General features: G+C 43.0%; 2 protein-coding genes across 4 annotated transcripts in view; one reads left to right on the top strand and one right to left on the bottom strand.

Moving 5' to 3' along the window:
• Positions 1 to 4,781, top strand: part of LOC140217331 (beta-1,4-N-acetylgalactosaminyltransferase bre-4-like) — a 32,140-nt gene extending 27,359 nt beyond the window's left edge. Inside the window, exon 7 of the mRNA XM_072287838.1 lies at positions 4,361 to 4,781. Within this exon, the coding sequence (XP_072143939.1) occupies positions 4,361 to 4,511 (151 nt within the window). The 3' untranslated portion in view covers positions 4,512 to 4,781. The remainder of the gene's footprint in view (positions 1 to 4,360) is intronic.
• Positions 4,782 to 8,628: 3,847 nt separating this feature from the next.
• Positions 8,629 to 19,782, bottom strand: part of LOC126537168 (uncharacterized) — a 30,206-nt gene continuing 19,052 nt past the window's right edge. For 2 of the 3 annotated variants that reach the window (XM_055073758.2, XM_050184351.3), the window contains exon 7: positions 8,629 to 16,327. In XM_055073758.2, the coding sequence (XP_054929733.1) occupies positions 16,007 to 16,327 (321 nt within the window). In that variant the 3' untranslated portion in view covers positions 8,629 to 16,006. The remainder of the gene's footprint in view (positions 16,328 to 19,782) is intronic. The other variant, XM_055073759.2, reaches the window with a different exon arrangement.

Genomic DNA, 19,782 nt, shown 5'->3' with positions numbered 1-19,782 from the left:
ACGGATCCGATCATATCAATTTCTTCCCTGCTTTTTTCCACCAAGAACACTCGGCGCCATCTAGCGGTGCCGCCGCGAAGCCTGCGCGTGGCCACCGAAATGCATGGCGTGCCGGTGCGCGCGAACGCTGGGAAACGTGGTAACCAGGCTCCTCTCGCGTTTCTTTCTGGACACCCTGCGCCATCTGGTGGCGTAGCAGAGAAGCCCGCACTTGACCTTCGGGACAAGCGTGGTGTGCCGGTGCGTCTGAGCGCTGAGAATTGTTCCCTCGCTTGCCGCACACTCATATTCAGTGCATTTATGGCTCACCTCGCTAGAGTGCTGACATGAAAGGCGTACATTGAAAAGTAGCCCATGCCAAGTGTATTTGTGGCGCAGCCTGCTAAAACGTTGGGTTGCTTTCATTGAGGGACATTTGTGGGTTTGATTTCACCCAGCATTGGAGAAATTTAAACAATCTTTTTTACTCATTGTACAGTGGCAAATATCTATAGTTACCCATACTGGTGTCAAAGATGTCCATTAAGAGCGACACACACCTACTGGCCGGCACACGTTCTGTAACCCATGTAGACATATCAAAGAGGTTCATTGAAGACCAGCGCAAACTGAGTGGCACATATCAGTGCTCCAAGTCGGCATCAAACAGTTTCATTGAACAGCAGTACCTACCCAGTCTTGCATTTACAGTGACCCATGTCGGCATGCAAGACGTTTGTTGGAGAGCAGCACATATGTACACATTGCCACATACTCAGTGACTCAAACTTGGTTGGTTTCGAACCCTGTTGACTCAGCACAGCAGTCCAATGCACTACATGTTTGACCACCATGGCCCCTCAGTGACCTAGGTAGGCAGGAAAATTGTTAGATACAAACTAGATATTCACCCAAAATATGTGAAGTATGTTGCCCAAGAATCCTGATGTGCTAAAAGTACCTAGAAATTTTGTGCACTGCTTGCAGCGCACAAATACCGGATGCAGGATGCATGCAGCTAGTAGATGTCTACTTTCCAGTTTGATCTAGCTAAGGCCACAGCTAGCAGCCTTCTTTTGTGAGATGTACTCAAGACCCAGACCTATACAAGCCAGCTGGTAGCTCAGCTACTGCTCCCTCGACTTACAATTAGTTGCCATCTTGGGAAGCACTGCTGTAGCTGCAGTGTAGATATTTAATGTTCAAGCTCGTTTCAACTTTGCAGGTGCTATAGTTAGCTCTACCTACGTTTGTTTGTAGTGACATGTTATTTTACATGTTACTACAAAAGCACAAGAAAGGCAACAACCACAGTAAAATTTTCACTTATTCTGTGGTTGGTGTACTTGTGCCATGTTAATTCTCAACCAGATGAGCTGTTGTCAAACCCTTGATTTCATGCCACTGTAATATTGCACAAATACTAAATTGATGACCATTGAAAGAAGTGATAAATACAGTGCAACAAAATCTTTTTGTCAATACATAGCACCATGCAGTACTGAAATAGTTATCCCAACATTCACAAAGAAATGTATTTGGGCTCTAGTTATTGTTATCCCACACCTTCCTTTTAAACTGAAAGACAACAGTTGTTGCCTAAGCTCATGCAAGTATAAGCATTCACAGTGATCAAATGGCATCAGCATTCACCAACTTTAATGTGTACCAAAGTTGGTAATGAAACATTATTGAAGGTTTTTATGCAACGTCTGACATCTGCCACTACACATGAATGGCAGAACAAGTGACTTTACATTATGCCCTCTTAGTTTAAAGAATTTAAGATGCAGCTTAAAAGAAGTCTAGCAGTTCAGCCTAAGCACACAATGAGTGGGCGTAACGCATTGCAGTCAGCTCATTTTGTTCAGTCATTCTCAATCTTCAAGCACAATGCCTATAAGTATTTCTACCTGTTCAGAGTCAAAAAGGACCATTGTTTTGTGACAGTGGTGGATCAGTATTAGCATACTATACGATGCATGCTGGCTGTAACTGTGCACTTAATAAGCATGTCTGTCTGAAATATTGCAAGAAATGTACGATTCTATTTCCCTTGTTCCACAGGCAATGAGTAGATTGCACTGCATGTGCACCTTGTGCCAGTAGACTCGCGCAGGTATGAAAATGCATGGATCCATATGCAAAAGTCGCATATGCCAGTTCAACAAGCAAATACAGCCAATAAATACCAGTATCACTTCAGGTAAACTGCACTCTAAATGGTTGCATGCAGTACTCACGGTAGCAGAAATGGGTGGAAGCATGTGGAGAGTGCATATTAAGCAAGCTAAAACAGCATGCAGAAAGGCTGTTTCCTGGCTCTACACAGACACAACATTCCATAGTGTCTCATAGATGCTTAAGGGAGCAGTAAAAAAATGCAGTTTATTTCATAAATATAAATGTAATTCAGTATGGTTGCTATGAATATGACTAATATAGTAGGTCCTTGTTAAATACTTCTTTACAATGAACTTAGAAAATTATTTATCAATTTAACAAAAATAAAGTTGTCATAGTTACAGTAGCAATTCAAATGTTTAAAAATGGGTACAGGGACCAATGAGCTTTTCTGAGAGCATCACTACATGTAGTAGTCATTACATTCAAATAAAGCAAGCAGCGCAGTGAAAGAACAGGCTAAGACTTGGACAGAATTATAAGCTTAAAAGGCAGCAAAGGTGAATTCACAATGCTTTCTTGAAGGAATCTTTCCAGTAACTGAAAAGACTTATTTTGCCTAAATTATGGCTGCAAGAACTATACCATTGTCACACCACACGTACACACACACACACAAAATTGATTTGCGGTGCTTTCAAAAATTACCAATTGGAATTACAACTGAACTGTGGCTGGCCTACCACAAAAAGCTCGTTGTGGGCCTTGGAGTTACGTTTTGATTAGTAGGCCTACCATTTCTGCTCACCGAAAAGGCTTGATTTTAACCCTGGAATACATTGTTGCAATCTTCTACTGACAACTGGGACTCCCATGAAGAAAGTTGGTCAATGAGATCACATCTATGGAGCTGGCGTCTACGTGCCACCTGAAAGAAAGGTGCAGCTGCTTACACAAAGATTGGTGGGGTCAATGGTTTCTAGTGTTCAGCACAAATTAACACAAGCATGCATCCGAGCGCTTTCTTCCTTTCTTTTTTCTTTTTTTTTCGGGGAACTTTCCCCTTATATAGAGCCGTGTGGCTGCTTACACTACCCTTCCAACACGTTTCGCAACTAATCCGCTAGGGCATGGCACATGTGCCATCGCGCCATGATAAAGGCGGAATTAGCATGCACCAGTGCGGCACCGGTGCTATCTTGGAAGCCTTGCAAAAGGAGGGGGACTTCGTGCACCCGTCACTAGATGTCGCGGCATGTCTAGAGGGAAGCAAATATTCACAACAAGGCTAGTCATGTGTATGCCGCAGCAAAAATCTAGAGACCACTCAGCACATCCTAATGGAATGCGAAGGGATTCACCAGTGAGATCCGTAGAATGTACGCCTTCCAGAAGTGCTAGTATTTAAAGTGGACAAAAGCATCGTTTGGTCAGCAGACGAGATAAGCAAGAGACATTTAGAGTATTGGGGCAAAAAAAAGCAGGGAAGAGATTGATACGACTGGATCTGTTGCGGGCACAGGTGGCAATACAAGGTTTTAGGAAGAAAAAAAAAAAGGGATTATGGAAATGTATATAAACAAGGTAGAATGAAAAACAGGCAAAGCATACTTGACTAAATAAAGCAGTCTAGGTTACTATTGTCACCCCTGTTTCAAAAGGGATGCCAATAAATCATCATCATCGGAGACGTGAGAAAAGACCAACTGCAGTACACGGCTCATACATGATGCGTTTTGTTGGTGGCAATGCGGTGTGTCCCTACACTGCGTGAATACTAATTGCATGTCATTATCAGACAAAAAAATTTCGACAATATGCTCCTTTTCCTCCTGCGGCACTTCACAACTTTCAGTGTGTGACCATATCTGATGAGACTTGGTGCTAGGGCTTTTTAAAAGCTTAACAAAGAGTACGAATGCCCAGACCAAATTTAGAAGCTGCAAACATGCGTGATTACCACGTTTTGCAAAGCACATCAGCTGCGAGATTACACAGCTTTGAAGTGTTTCCAAACCTGCTGGTTTTTTAATTAAATTCTGAAGAAATACATCATGTCGGTTTCAGCTGGCTGAGACCAATTGGTCCACGCTTTTCATTAGTCTATTCAAGTCCACCTCATAGCAAAGTCAGCTAGAGTAAGCCTTTCTTTGGCGTGACATTGGACAGCAGTGTGACGAGTGCCTAATCTAGCAGTACATGAACTGCAACGGGCATGCCAGTTACATTGCCACTTTTCTTTCCCATTTCTTGCCAGGATGAGACTGATCAGACGGTCCTTTTTTCGCATCTACAAGGATGGCCTGAACACACTCAAGTACAGGGTGCTTGACATAGTCTTCAAAAAGCTATTCACCCACATCAAAGTGGATCTGTTTCAGAAAATACTCACTCGGCCAACTGAATAATTGCGCTTTTCACCAGTGTTGCAAGCACACTGCTTATACAAGGATTTTTGAACTGGTGCATTTTGCACAAATCTTATGTGCAAATGACATTTTCTTTCACCATTGCTATTTACTATTAAACATACTTTTCGGTAGGTAATGTCATATCCTATTGCCCTAATCGTAAGGCTAGAATGGTTTTACCTTTTGCTGCAGATGTGACAGAGTACTTTTAGTGCACACACACACATGCACAATTAAGTAACAAGACCAATAAAATCTTGTGTTACTGCTGGCCTAAACTTCTGTCTATATGAGAGATTTCATAGACTGCACTAATAAAAGAATAACTGAGTAGCAGTCCTTAACCCCATGCAGGCCGCTTAAAAGCATTCCCAGGAGAGAGAGAAAAGCTCAGAGGTTGGACCATAGAGTAATATAGTAAATGCAGAGTAGACACTCCCTTTGTCCCCTGCAGCCGACTTTGACTCTCAGTGCATCTAGCAGAATTGGCGAAACACAGCAGCCTCCAAGATGACCGCCGTATGCTGCTGAATCTCGGAAGTCATAATTTCATTTACAGCTTTTTTTTGTGACCAGTAACGTTGCAAGCATCATGGCACGTTTTAATGCAGGTGCTTGCGCCGCTGTTTATATATGTTGCGACGACGAGCACACAAAGGAGTTGTTTCACTTAATGTTAGTTTTATTTAACTTCATATTTGTTATGCTTCAAGCTGTAACTTAGCGCAACAATCATGCCAGCTATTAATGAGGAAGTAGAGCATTATCATTTGTGATACTGTGCTTTCAAATAATTCACACCAAAAGGAGTACCATGAATAAAGGTGTCATGTTCCTGCAATAACGATCAGCTTGCTGGACAGCCAAGAACACAAAAAGACAAGAATTTATTGCAGCACATGGAAACGGGAATAAACTGCGAAACGCAAGTAATCGAGAATACTTGGAAATTAATGGCATGATGGCAATAAGCTTTACACAAGCATAACACACAGAACGCGTGTTTGCAAGCATTAAGGTAACAAAAAAAAAAGACAGACAAGCCAGTATACAGTTTACTTAAAATGGGATTGTTTTAGAAGGAATAAATATGACTGTTTCTTGTAATTCTATAAAGGAGGGTGAATTAAGGTAGCAAAATTATGCGAATGGTTGCGTGCCAAAATAAAATGGCTGCATAAACAATTCAGCATGCACCAACATCAGCTCTAATGTGCAATTCAGCGAGTCCCTCATTAAACAGCTGCAAGATATTGGCATCTCAGCCAATTAAACATTTCGACCGTGCTCGGGGTTTTCACCTGCAATCTTGGAAGCCTTGCAATCGTCTTCTGATACTTAGAAATTTGCCCTTGAATATGCATAACTGAATGCATATGCATATGAATATTTTGAGGAAAAGAATAGTGGAGATTTCTACAATATGTAGAATGACAGAAGCAGAAGGTAAGAAATACTGGAGTCTTCAAAGCTTTTGAATGTAGATGCTATGTTCCTTTGTGTAATACATATTTTTCTGATCTAACACAGTGACTGTCTCTGGTATTAATGTATGTCATGAAAAAGATGTCAAGGAAGCACTGTTTTAAATGCTATGAAACAGGAACTTTCTATGGTAAGGCCTTCACACACAATTAAAACATGAAAACGCATATCTTCAGCACAATGCAAAACAGCTAACAATGCTTGAGCACACGCAGCATGCAATCTCCTTGAATAAAGCAACACAAAGCCCTCTGCACCTAACAGCATGTGTTCATAGGCCAGATTTTTTAACGAACCATCTTCCTTTCTTTTTGAACTTCGTCCTTGTTTCGAATGTACCTCGCAGCTCGGACGCTGCCATGTTGCTGTTATCACTGGCATCGCCACTCACAAATGGCAGTAGCTGTTTGACTTCAAGGCAGCTGTGCCATTGCTTGTTCATGCGGCGAATAGTGACACAACGAAATAAGAAGAGAACAAGTATTTAAAACCATGCATATTGAGCCCATATTGAGCAACGGAAAACTGTATCTAGAGTTTTTCATGTTGGTCTACAATTTTCTCATTGACACTTTTCATTTAACTATATTTGAAAAGTTGATTAAGACTAATTATGTAATTAGGTGTAATGCAAAAGATAATCCGAGTATCTCCAAGCGACAGCAAACAATGTTACCTTAGTTCTGTCCAGCTACGTGGCATTTGCATATTTTAAAATCTTGGTGCATGGTAGTTGGGACACCCTGTATATGAACATGCAAATACTGCAATCGCACTTGCCTATTCCCAACAGGTCATCTGACAGTGCATTTAGGGCACAGGCTGTAGCTCAGTTTCTCAGGGTGTCTACCAAGTTGACATTTCCAAATTCCCTGAGTTTTCCAGGTTTTCCCTCAGCACCTTTGCGAAATTCCCTGAATGAGCCAGAACTTTGTTTTATGTCAAGACAGGCTGACACCACATTGCCCGATGCTGTCACTCTCTAGTAAGCATACTGAAACAAAAAAATGACTTAATCCAGTTTGAATAGTAAGGAGTAATATCTATTTTATTTAAAAAGAAAACAGAAGGAAGGTGTTAGTATAATGCACAGCGAAAGAAATGGTAAAGCCCATTCCAAATTAAGTCGAACATTTTCAAATACGAATGAAAAGGAAATGCATGCATAAGTAAATATTTTTTTTTAATATCAGCTATTTCTATCAACTGATAGCAAGCTCATCTGTATGAGGTCCTGAACTTTGTCACAACTAAGGTTCTCTCTCAGCAGCTGGGAAGTCAAACTCAACTGTCCTGACATACTCTCAGCCCGTACACAACATCTCAGTGTTGGGTTTCACTGCTTAAACAATTTATTTTGGTTTGGATGAGGGACACCTGTGTCTCAGCGTCAGCCAACACTTAGTTTTTTTAGCTCAAGCTCCTTCAAAAAGGCGGCGGCACCCTTCCTTTCCCGTTAATTCCTCAGTGCGTCGGTCCTCTCTGTTCTCATCCTCCTTCTAACACGCTTTCACCACATGGATCATCTGAAGCATCCTCTTGGTCAGTTGTACAGTCAACATTTGATTTTTCGGACTTCCGAGGGGCCGCAAAAAAAATTGAAAAAAAAAACGGGCAGTCTGAAAAACATTAATGCATGTCTTTAACTGCCTTTAAGGGATAAAATTACCACAGGCACGTCTGAAAAAGCTCTGAAGGCCTGCCAGTACGCTTATTAGGCATATCAGGGCTTGTACTGTGACAGGATACGGGGTGCACGCATGTGTAATTAAGGAATACATACTGTGTCCCGTGACAATTGCCCCCTTCCCACGCTTGTTATGCTTCACCGCCTAACACAAGTGTACTGAGGCGAAGCTAACTTTCGGAAACTGGCATTACGCAACGCGCTGTGCTCTGCGAGCTTCAAAGCCAATCGCGAGGATTACAAAGGCGGAGTCGGTGCCATTGGTGATAGCGGCGAATTCTTTCAATGAAAAACACGGCACCGCACGGCAAGAAGCTTAATAGCGAACATAGAAGCAGCTAGGCCTAACGTTGCCGCGGTGGTGGTTACGGCTGCCAGCGGATCTGCCTGCGAGAGTGCCGGTTCGAGGCGGCGAGATAATCAATATAGCGGCGGTGGCGGCTTTGATTAATGTCATTTCAGACCTGCAGTCAGGGCAATATACATTGACTATATGGAGTACGTGGTGGTGCCGCAAAACCGTGCAAATTATCGGGCATGTCCGAAAAATCGGGCGTCTAGAAAATCGGTCGTTAACTACTCTGGCAATACATCGTGCCGATGACACGGAGTCAATGACGATTCGTTGCGATTCCTCTGTTACTGGAGCCAGCATTAACACGACTTTCGTTCCCTTTCAATAAAGTTACAGCTAATTTTCCCTGATAGAAGCACAAATTCCCTGAGTTTTCCCTGAGTTTTTCCAGACTTCAAATTCCCTGAGAATTCCCGGTTTTCCCGGTTTTCCCGGTTGGTAGACACCCTGGTTTCTAAGTGCCCTAGTACTGAACAATTTGTTACCAGGTGTGCAGATTTTCATAAGCTGCAAATAAATTTGAAATGTCCTGTTACCAGAGCATATTAAAGACATTACTAAATGAAATGAACACACTGCAAATGAACGACAGTTTCTGTAACAAAATTTATTCAACATGACAAGGCCATCATACATTGAATAGACAAGAGGCCCTGTAACATTTCTTGAACATAGTAAAAAAATTTGCCCAGTCATTAGGACAACACTATTGTCACGAGCAAGTGAATAAAACCTGCCATCTATGCTAGGCGACAATCGCAAACGTTTCTGGAAAATTATTAAACCTCAGTAGCCAAACAGAATTTCATTATGTGATAGTAATGGCTGCACTATACTTGATGAAATCGTCAATATTCTAAATACTATGTTATGCTCCATCTTAACCCGCGAATCCTCTGAGAACCTACCTTCATTCCCGTTACCTGTGCATCCCCTCATGAGCTGTATCACCTTTTGATCAAATGGTTTTGCTAACATCATTGATAAACTAAAATATTCATTAGCTGGAACTGAAGGTATAAACGCTAAAATACTCAAGAGCACCAAACAAGCAACAAGTTTTATTTTATCACTCATGGTTCAGCAATCACCTCAATACAGGAATGGTTCCAGCAGACTGGTGGATGGGAAGGTCTTTCCTGTGTTTAGGAAAGGTAACCAGTCATCACCAAACAATTATCGTCCCCTATCCATCACCAGTTTATGCTGCAAAGTAATGGAGCATATATTGTATTCTGTAGTAGTGTGTTTTCTGTCTTCTAAAAACTTTTTTTTACCCTAACCAGCATGGATCTCATCTCGGCCACTGTTGTGAAACCCGACTCACTCACTCCCTTCATGGAATTCACTCGCACCTTGATCATAACATTCCAATTGATGCTCTGTTTCTTATGAAAAGGCCTTTGATAAAGTTCCTCACTGTCACTCATTACTCAAGCTATCATGCCTTAACTTAGACCAGTCTGTGTTCAAATGGATTCATGAGTTTCTAACTGATCCTGGCAGTTTGTTGTTGCCAACTCTTGCAGGTCTTTTATCTCTTGTGTACACTCTGGCATTCCCCAAGATACTGTACTGGGCCCCTCTCTTTAATGCACATTAATGACCTGCCACTCAATGTAGGTTCTAACAACAGACCTTTTGAAGATGACTGCATTCTATACCACCTTGTAGCTAATCTGCCTCACTCTTCTTTATTAAAGTACAGGACTGGAATGCCAAATTGCTAAAGTCTATCAATATTACAAAAGCTTTATGATGTCTTTTTACCAATATAATGTTTACATACCCTCCATTTATACCCCTTAAGGGTTTTCCTATAGTCACTACTAACACCGTTACATACTTGGGTATTCAAATTTTCTGTGATCTAACATGGTCCCAACATGTTATCAACATTACTAATTCTGCTGAGTCTTGGTTTGTCTTCGTTGCAACCGTGCCTTGGCACCTGCCACCACAAAACTAACAGCTTATGAAACACTTGTAAGACGTAAAGTTGAGTATGCCAATACCATTTATGACCCTCATCAAGCTAACTTAACAAATATGCTTGAATCCATCTATAACCATGCCACCAGATTCATTATCGCTAATTACTCGAACATCAGTACAAACTCTGTAAAATCTCAGCTTGGCTTTACTACTCTTGCCTCTCATCGTAAAATTTCATACTTGTGTCTTTTCCATAAATTTTTCTACTACTTGCCACCAGGCAATGCATTCATCAGATCAACCCATTGGACATCTTGCCACTGTCATGCAAACACCTTATATCCAGAGCGCATCCATACACCATACAAAGACCTTACAGAGGTCTGTTTCTCTATATACAACACAAGATAAGACTGGAACGACCATCCTACCCACATTGCCATGCTAACAGGCTGCACCCAGTTTAAAACAGCCATAGAGAGTCATTACTTAACATGTTAAATGAGAACCACTGCCTTTCTTTTTTTGCTCACCCTTCATGTAACATCCCTCCGGGATCCTTGAGGTAACGAATAAATAAGTTACTCTGCATGTAACAAGAAGCCTACAGCTTCAACTGAAAAGACCACCAGCACTTTTCTCGAACTTACTGAAATCACTGCCCCTTTTTGAATTTATTGCGATATTCCAAGAATGAATGCTATTGGCCACATTCATTTAGATATTACTCAGTGCCTCTGGTGCGAGCATAAGCTTCTTCAGTGACGATGCTATTGGTTGGTGCTATGCTCTGCCAAATAACAGTAATAAATGTGTCTTCTTTTTTATTTTTCGTATTTTAACATACTAAAGCATCACTTGGGCTATGAGAGATGTCGCAATGGAGGGCCCTGTACTACTTTTAAACACTTGGGGTTCTTTAACATGAACTTAAACCTGAATACATGACTGTTCTTGCATTTTGCCTCCACCGAAATGCAGCTGCTACGGCTACATTTCGACCCATGACCTCGTGCTCAGGAGCAGAGCGCCATAGTCACTGAGCCACCCCAGTGATTTCTAATTTGTTGTAGTGCTGGCACAACAACACGAACGTAAAGCCACATGAGATTACACACAGCGCTGTGCATTGTCTCGCACTGCTATGTCTGTGTAGTGTCTGTGCTGCAAAAAAAATTGGGCAACGACCTACCAACAAACCTATATAGCCACCCTCATTCATTGTGGTGGTTATGTCTGTCATAAGTGACAGACAATGTCCGATCAAGGGATATCTACAGGGCCTCCAGCGTCATCCCTTGCTCAACTATTTTTCACATCAAGTTTAAATTTAATTCTGGGGATTCAAGTGCCAAAACCATGACATGCGATTATGAGGCACACAGTAGCAGGGGACTCTGAATTTTAGAACGACAGAAAGCTGAGCTAGTTGGTAAGGATTCATTATGCAAAAAAGAGGTGAGGTGTGCAGACAGGAGGACACAAGAGTAGAGAAGTGGACAACATGAACGCCGACTATCAACTGAAGGGAGCACTGAGGCGAAAAAAGAAAGACACAAAACTCATCTGCACAAGCTCAGTGTGCACGCCTCACCTCTTTTTTGCATAATGACTCTGGATCATTTTTACCACTGGGGGTTCCTTAACATTCATGTCATCTCCATCTTCCCGTGTATCAGGTAATGTCTGTAGTCTCGAAAAGCAGACTAAAGAACGACATTACCGCATTTCTGACCTTTTGAATGATGATGGTCGGCTTAATTTATGCTGCCTCCTCCACAGTAGACAATGAAATTGGTAGTGTTTGTATTTTATTTTTCAGTGTGTCAGTGTGTGTGCGTTTGCTGTGTCCATGTGCCTTCATGTTCCAGTTACTTTACGTACCTGCCAGCGCTGTCATACCGCTGTTCCCAACACTGGTATTTTTTATTAGAAGGAAGCTTTAAGCACATGTTTGAGCTATGCTTTTGCCCACAGCCGAGCGAAATAAAGTTGTAAGTGTAGCTTGTCGACAGTCAAATTGAACAGCACTAATGACATACTTGATTCAAAATGGGCAAGAATGTGCTACCAGCAGCTGCAGCAAGGCCTGCCAAAAGAAAACATCTCACCACTGATGAGACAGTGGCATCATCTTGTGGCAGGAAATAATGTCTGTGTGCATATACCTAAGGACTGTGAGATGACTGGATGAAGCATTATGGCCATTGTGTCACATCAGTTAGTGACAGGGCTCCCAACGCAATCAGAACACCAGAAAAAAAAAAAAAAAAAAAAAAAACTAGGCAAGAAGTTCTCATTGGAAAAACACTTTTGGGTGATATGCAGTAATGTTGACTTAGACTTATTGCTTTTTTTTAAAAAGGTACTGCACACTGTCCTAGCTAAACTTGCAAATTACAAAGGAACAACTAGGCTGCACGCCTAGTTGTGTCACAACTGACACAACACAACAACTGCACGCATACAAATACACCATAATAAATTGCAAAGGACATGCAGATACACAGCAGCTTTTAAGTGAAGGTCTCGGTAATAAATTACACAACATTTCGGAGTGGTACCTTGCCTAAAGTGGGTGACATGTCACTCTGGTCCACTAATGCTAATTTCAGGCAAGAAATAAGAGGCAAGTGGGACATCACAAAGCACCACATAAGCTAACAGAGGTGCCACAATTGAGCATCTGGATTAATTTGGGCACCTGGGGTTCTTTAGTGTGCCCCTACATCTAAGCACACAAGCATTTCTGGATTTTGCCCCCTCATAGTGCGGCTGCTGTAGTAGAGATTTAAACCTGGGACGTTGTGCTCAGCAGCAGAATGGAATGTCAGTGAGAAATGGTGAACTGTTCAGCAACCATAGCTGGGGTCTGTAAGGTGAGGCATTCGTCTAAGCAAACCTACCGAAGCCAGCTAGCTTTTTTGCGAGCTTATCTCAAAAAGCACAACCCAGGCATGCCGTTACAGTTTGCCTGGAAAACTCTTGTGTTTGTATAGATGCTTCACCCCTTCACAACAACATGAAAAAGCATCTTTCCAATAACATTTGTGCTCTAGACATGCATCAACATGTCTAGACGACGTATGCAACCTCACGTTGGTCCACCTTGCTTTTAGTGCTGCGGAGGATGTAGATTGTAGTAGTTTTTGCCAGAACTGCAACTGATATATATGCCTGGAGGTTGTCAAAATATTACTTCAACACTCATAATGGTCGTAGAGCAGTAGCAGTAACACTAAAGAATTAGTTGGCATGCATAATTCTTCTAAAGCCATCATCACCTTAACTGCGAAGCTGGTTCCCACGTTTAAGCAGTAACTATTACCATAGTAGAAGTGACCCTAAAGAAGCTGCAGTGGGCAACCCAATTTTGCCACAGAGTAGTGGGGCTCGCACCAACGTGGCCTACTGCCTCGTGAGCTCTGTCCTGCGGCTTCGCATTATATATCAAGCACAGTTCCTAAGATTGACTCCTCAACAGGAGGACAAGCTTGGAGGTTATCAACAGAAGTGCCATGAAAGCAATTATGGTCCTTCCTCATCTAACACCTATACCAATGCTGCAAAAGCATGCTCAGCTTAACACCATTTCTGAGCTCATTGAGCAGCGACAGCAAGCAAGAAAGCTTAAAAAATGCCACATAATAACAGTTGTGGCGCTCCTTTCCTATTTCTATGGAGATTGTGCCATCATCAGGAATTTGGACAATCTTCCACAATGGAACTATACATCTCTAGCCAATAACAAGACGACAAAGCTCCACCAGCGGGTTCAACCGATTGCAACAATTAAAACGACTGTACTTACGGGACGATGTGCGATGTGCACAGATGCGGCAGTTAGCTCAAAAGGAGGACAAATAGCTTTCTCAAGTCCGATGCACCCCAAGATCCAACCCACTCGCAACTACGCAACTGCATTTTTCAGACCCCTTATTATTTGGGCTGCAGGCTATACATGATGCAGTAGAAATCCTTGTTAACTTGTCTAACATCAACAAAGCCCACATCTATACTGACAGGCTCAGTGCAGTTAAGAATCTCAAACAAGTAACAAAAACGTTGTGTATTTATGAGCAGGTACACAAAATTCACAATTCTACCCATGTGAACATTAATGCCTATTGGGTGCAGGCACATGGTCATGACAACAACAATGACCTTGTGGACCGTATTGCTCACCCTTTCTCAACACCCGTAGCTCCTCCTCTTTTCCTTCCCTGTGACTGCTGCTCTGTTTTCATTGCCCAAAAACTCATCCTTCGATGTGAGATGCATGCCTTCATTGCCCCATGTGTCTGCTCCCTTCCCCACAATCTATCTTGGGTGGAGGAAGTCTCTCTCTGGAGACTTTAGGCCATCACTTGCGATTGGGGTCAACCATACGAGGACATCATCCAGTGGCCTAAGTGCGCCACTCCAACGTCTGCAGCGGATGCCTGCCATCTACTTTGGACGTGCCCTGGGACAAAGACAATTGGCGAAGGTGTACTTAAAGGTGCGAAACTGAACAGTGATCAAGCTGAAGACTATGAAAGATGGATTATGGACAACACAATTTATAAGTCACTGTTGCAGTATCTCTATGAAGCAAACATGCATGCTTATATTTAGTTTCATACTGATATTAAGCCACGTGGCAACCCAAGTGGAAAAAAAGAATGTTTGCTATCTGGAAAAAAAAAAGGTGTGGGGACCAAAAAGTGATATTAATGAAAGCAAAAACATGCGTCCATATTATCAAAAAAATATGACTATACTACAATAACTAGGCTAGTGACCATATATTACATGCACTTTAAAGTGAAGTTAGAAAAAAAAGACATAATAGGCTATTAATGCAGAACCTCGTTGCCACTGTTCAACAATGAAAGTGGTTTGGGCGAGCTTAAACAAAGTAACAACAGTTAAAAAAAGCCAAAGGATGTTGCCTTTATCAAAAAAGCAGCATGCAAATCTAGTGCAAAGAACCAGTAAAGCATATCACAATGTGCATAGTAGCGAGGAGGCAAGCGGAGAATGAGAATACGGCAGAAAGCTAGGAATATTTTGTCAATGAGACATGTTTAAGCATCGTACCAAATGCGTCATAGGATGTAGAAGAGATGGCACTCCAGCATACCTCCCCCCAATGCTGACATAGCAAGCTCCGAGCTCTCATTTGAGAATAGTCCATACAGACGTGTTCTTTTCAAAAGAGCTGTTGTCTGATAATTAGTTTGTTCATTGGGTTTGGTATCAAAAAACAACACTGATGTTAAAGTGAAGCTTTCTTTAGGTACCCTACAAAGTTCACTCAGTAGTGGCTGTGCGGCTCCTCTCAAGCACAGTGCACAGAGCACCACCCAAAGCATACAGAAAAACTCAAGCATCAATGCCTTAATCACAACAAGCAATGCATATACATGCAAGTGTTTATGAACAATTACATGGTACAAATCTGAGCAGTGGTGAGACGAGACCACCAGAGATGGCTATAGGCAGACCTCTAATGAAGCGCAAAGCTGAAGGAGAACATTGGCACCACGCAGCAAACAATGTCGCACCAGTGTCAGGCAAGAACATTCACACAAATGCTTTGAGAGGTTCGAGTTTTCATGGTTCGGACACGGACATTGGACTTGCAGATTTTTTTTATAAAAGGCACTTTCATGGAGGAATCTGGATTGATTTTGAGCACCTGGGATTACTTATGCGCTACCAAAGTGTACTGCATGGGCAGTTTGGCATCGCACACCTATAAAGCAGGGGGTTGCCACAATTGGGAATCAAACTTGTGACCCCAATAGAGAGGAAATAGTTGCAGCTTTGCTGCAAGAAAAGCATACTGCATATGAATGTGTAACAGTAGTTCTGAACAAGTAATTGAACAAAATGCACTTTCTCGTCACAGTGGAATGAAAAAACACTCCCCTGGTTGCTCAAACCATGACAGCAGGAACCTGCATGCTACCGACTTGTCCCATCAAGGTATAAGAACATGCTTTGCTTCCACTGTTGTCCCGACGACACAACTGTCTCTTGAGTTCAGGAGCCTCTCCTTTCACTAGCTGGCCTTAGCTTGTAACAGGCATGCATGGTTTTCACTAGCTGAGCCAAGTCCTTTTTGCACAGCACCTTGGATTTGGAGAAAATGTGGTGGCGGCGGACATCCTTGTACTCCACGTCAGGCGTGCGTACCGGGAACAGCATGTAGTACAGGCAGGAGCTTGAGACAAGCCGGTGAAGAGACAATGAGTACATTTCACGTGTAAGCATGCTGTCCGCAGAGTTTAGGTCGTTTGTGCGCCGTGCATGCTCGTAATGGTCCAGGTAAGCTCTTGAGACTAACGGCACAATGGCCTTCACCTGTCAAAAAAGAAAGACAACACCCTTGAATCTACAGCTGCCAGTAAATCCCAAGTTCTGCTACCCTACCACTCCGCTGTAAGCGTAAAATTTTACAGGGCCACATGCTTAATAAGTCGGTGAGAATTACTGAGAGAAGAAAAAGAAAAAAACATCCTTCACAGATGTGTGCCAATCTGATAACTGTTACATCAAAGAAAATGAAGCTGTATAAGTGAGTTCTCACACCCTTCAGAACTACAATCGATTTCCATTAATTCGATGCTGACAGGAACGGCAAAATTGATTGAATTATCTGGCAGGTGGAATTAAACAAGATGCTAAAAAACGTGAAAACACGCTGCTCTTTCAATTGGCAGTATTTGCCGTATTCTCATACTCTCCCAAATCAAATGTGCACCCACTTTCGATGTGTCCAAAGTAGAAAACTAACGTAGAGATAATGTTACCGCACCTAAACAAAGTATACATCTAACATGCACCCGATTTCTTAGAGAGAAAAAAAAAAAAAGAGAAAGGGTCTAATATCTGTTGCAAAGTGGCGACCAGTTTCCTAAAGTTAGCTTTGCCGCACTACAGCTGTACTATGCAGCAAAGCCTAAAATGCCACAAACGCAGTTTTTCAATTCTTCATGGGGGGGGGGGGGAGGCACTCTTAGAGTTGAGTAATTGCTGTAATCAGACGGTTGTACGCTACTGTTATTGCTTGAAAATTTCTCTAAGGGAGGCCAAAAATAAGCATTTTCAATGGGAAATGATGTCTTCAGTGTATTCACTGTCTGCTATGCTCAGTTGAGATGGACGCTGCCAGCAAAGGGGTCGCTATTGGGATCACCATAGGGGGACAAGTGCATGCAGACTGACCAGTCATTTTAATTCTCAGGCGAAGGCCAATTTTAGGATAGAAATAACGAAAGTTTGGGGCCAATAGAAAGGCATGGGTGCTGGCCGGAAACTTCGGTAAGTATCGAACTAACCAAAAAATCTAATTAACCGAAGTAATGGCTGGCTGCTCTTAGTGAAGGCTCCACACAGGCAACATTCCAGCACAATGGAGTCAGCTTTCACCAGTGCAGCCATACAAACTCCTATACTCGAAGACACCTTATCTTGGCTATGAAGTGAAGGTTATAGAACCAAAATGCACCTCTTTCACCACTGCTGGAAGTAGTCTTGGAGTTTTGTTCACATTTTCTTATATGGGAAATATAAATCTATTTCATTTTTTTACAGCAGCTGATTTGAAACATTCACCTGTCACCTATTGGTATTTTACTGTATTTTTAGTTTGCCCTTTCGAGTTTTCACACACCTGATACCATAGCGTGCTTTACACAGTCCTCAAATGCAAAATTGCAGCCACATATTCTGGTGAGTGTTTGTTGCTTGCTGTCCTGCCAATCAACTCCCCTAAGAGGCTGTTGACTAACTTCAGTAACAAAAGACTGTTAAACACACAAAACAAGTGTTTGCAGTGTCTATGCAGAAACAAGGTGAACCCATCTTGAAATCGCACTGTCAGCACGTCAAACAAGTGAGTCAGCTGAGTGTGGCACCGGCTCTACCAACACCAGCATCGGATGCGCGTCGGTAACAGACGCAGAAGTCATATGGCTGCTTGAAGAAGAAGAAGAAGTATTTTAATGATTGGAAACGTAGAGAGGTCGGCCGGATAATGGAGCATCTGGCCTGCTACTCTACGTAAGGGAAGGGGAAGAGGGGAAGAAAAAGGGTCACAATGGGGGATGATAATGGGAGGAACGAGGTGAATGACACATTACACAACTGGTATCACAGGCGTGAGTCCAGGCCCGTGTCACCTAGGAAACGTGGAAGTGCACGCATTGTCTTTGTCGTCTGCCAACTCTGTGGCCACGCGCCTAGCAAGAGGTCCTCCGACAGTGGTCCATTGTGTAAATGTCTCAATGTATCTGCCAATATCAGTCTTTCTCGCGCATACTCAGGGCACACCACGAGCACATGTTCTATAGTCTCTACAGCGCCACACACTGAACAGTCCGGGGAGTCTGTCCGTCCAATAATGTGCAAATATTTGCGCGTGAAGGCGACGCCTAATCGCAGTCTGTGTATCAGGCATGTATGAGGGCGTGGAATTCCACGCAGAATAGGAAATTTCATATCGGGATCCAGGCTTTTAAGGCGGACGTGACGAGCGTCTGGCTGGGCCCAGTATCTTCTCGTCGCACTCCTCATTAATTCCGACAGGAGGCATGTGATGTCCGGTCTGGAGAATGGCACTACAGTTCGCAGGCCATTGCTGAGGGCGTGCCTTGCTGCAGCATCGGCCATCTCATTACCGTTGAGCCCACAGTGTCCCGGGATCCATTGGAACACTATGCGGTGGTGTTTTTCTTGAGCGTATGAAAGTAGCTCGGTGATCTGCAGGGCCAGAACCTGATATGCGCAACACGCCCACAACACGCCCACGCTACAACAACACGCCCAGAACTACGTGCGAAATTACAACGGGCTGTGTCATCTACTTCACGATACATACGGCGTCAGGGTTTGCGCTTAGCGGCCGAAAAATGTGCTGTGGTTGCATTCACGCCCAAATCCGTCTGCCGCTACCCGATCTCCATTAACGGTGTCATAATACCTTATGTCTCCCACCACAGATTCTTGGGCATTATCATCGACCGCGGTTTGTCATGGACGAGGCATGTTAATATGTTGAAGCAAAAACTCAATCTGTTTTGCCATGTTCTTCGCTTCGCAACAGGCATGAAATGGGGCCCCACGGAAGGCTCATTACTAAGACTTTATCCGTCTCTTTTCGTAGGCTACATTCGATACAGCCTTCCGATACTCTCAAACTTGAGCATTTCCTGCTTACGGACATTAGAGAGCGTCCAAGCGCAGGCACTAAAGATATGCCTCGGGTTGCCACGGCGTTCCTCCAACAAAGGCACAATTGAGGAAGCCCACGTATGCCCATTACCGATATACCTGTCCCACGAACCACTTCGTGTGTATTTACGCTTACTGACACGACACCATTGCCATCCATTGACGTCGGTTCTACATGAGCGACCGGACAGCAGTTTCACAAGTGCACTCCGCTGCCATCTACCCCACATAACATCAGGCTATGCCCTTCCATATCACCCCGTCAAACCACCATGGGTGATGGTTCAACCTTCCGTATGCGTACATGTCCCCGGCATACTAAAGAAATCATTGGTTCCCGTCAGTGGACTACAACAACTTGCTCTCGCGTACATCTGGTCAGAATACCAGACATATGTTCATGTTTACACATGGCTGCTTGAGTGCTTCGACGAAGGTGTGTGACGAATGTGCGTGGCATGAAGATGGGTGTGGCGGCTTGCATTTAAAATGTGGGCATTGGTGCAGAAATATTAAGTGGAAAGAAGGGACAGAAGGAGCACCAACCTGCAACTGAATTTATTATATAGAAACACCCATATATT

Source organism: Dermacentor andersoni, chromosome 4 (genome assembly GCF_023375885.2).
Source record: "Dermacentor andersoni chromosome 4, qqDerAnde1_hic_scaffold, whole genome shotgun sequence".
NCBI classification, from domain to species: domain Eukaryota; kingdom Metazoa; phylum Arthropoda; class Arachnida; order Ixodida; family Ixodidae; genus Dermacentor; species Dermacentor andersoni.
Note: the sequence above shows the minus strand (reverse complement) of the source record. Positions and strands in the feature narration are given on the sequence as shown.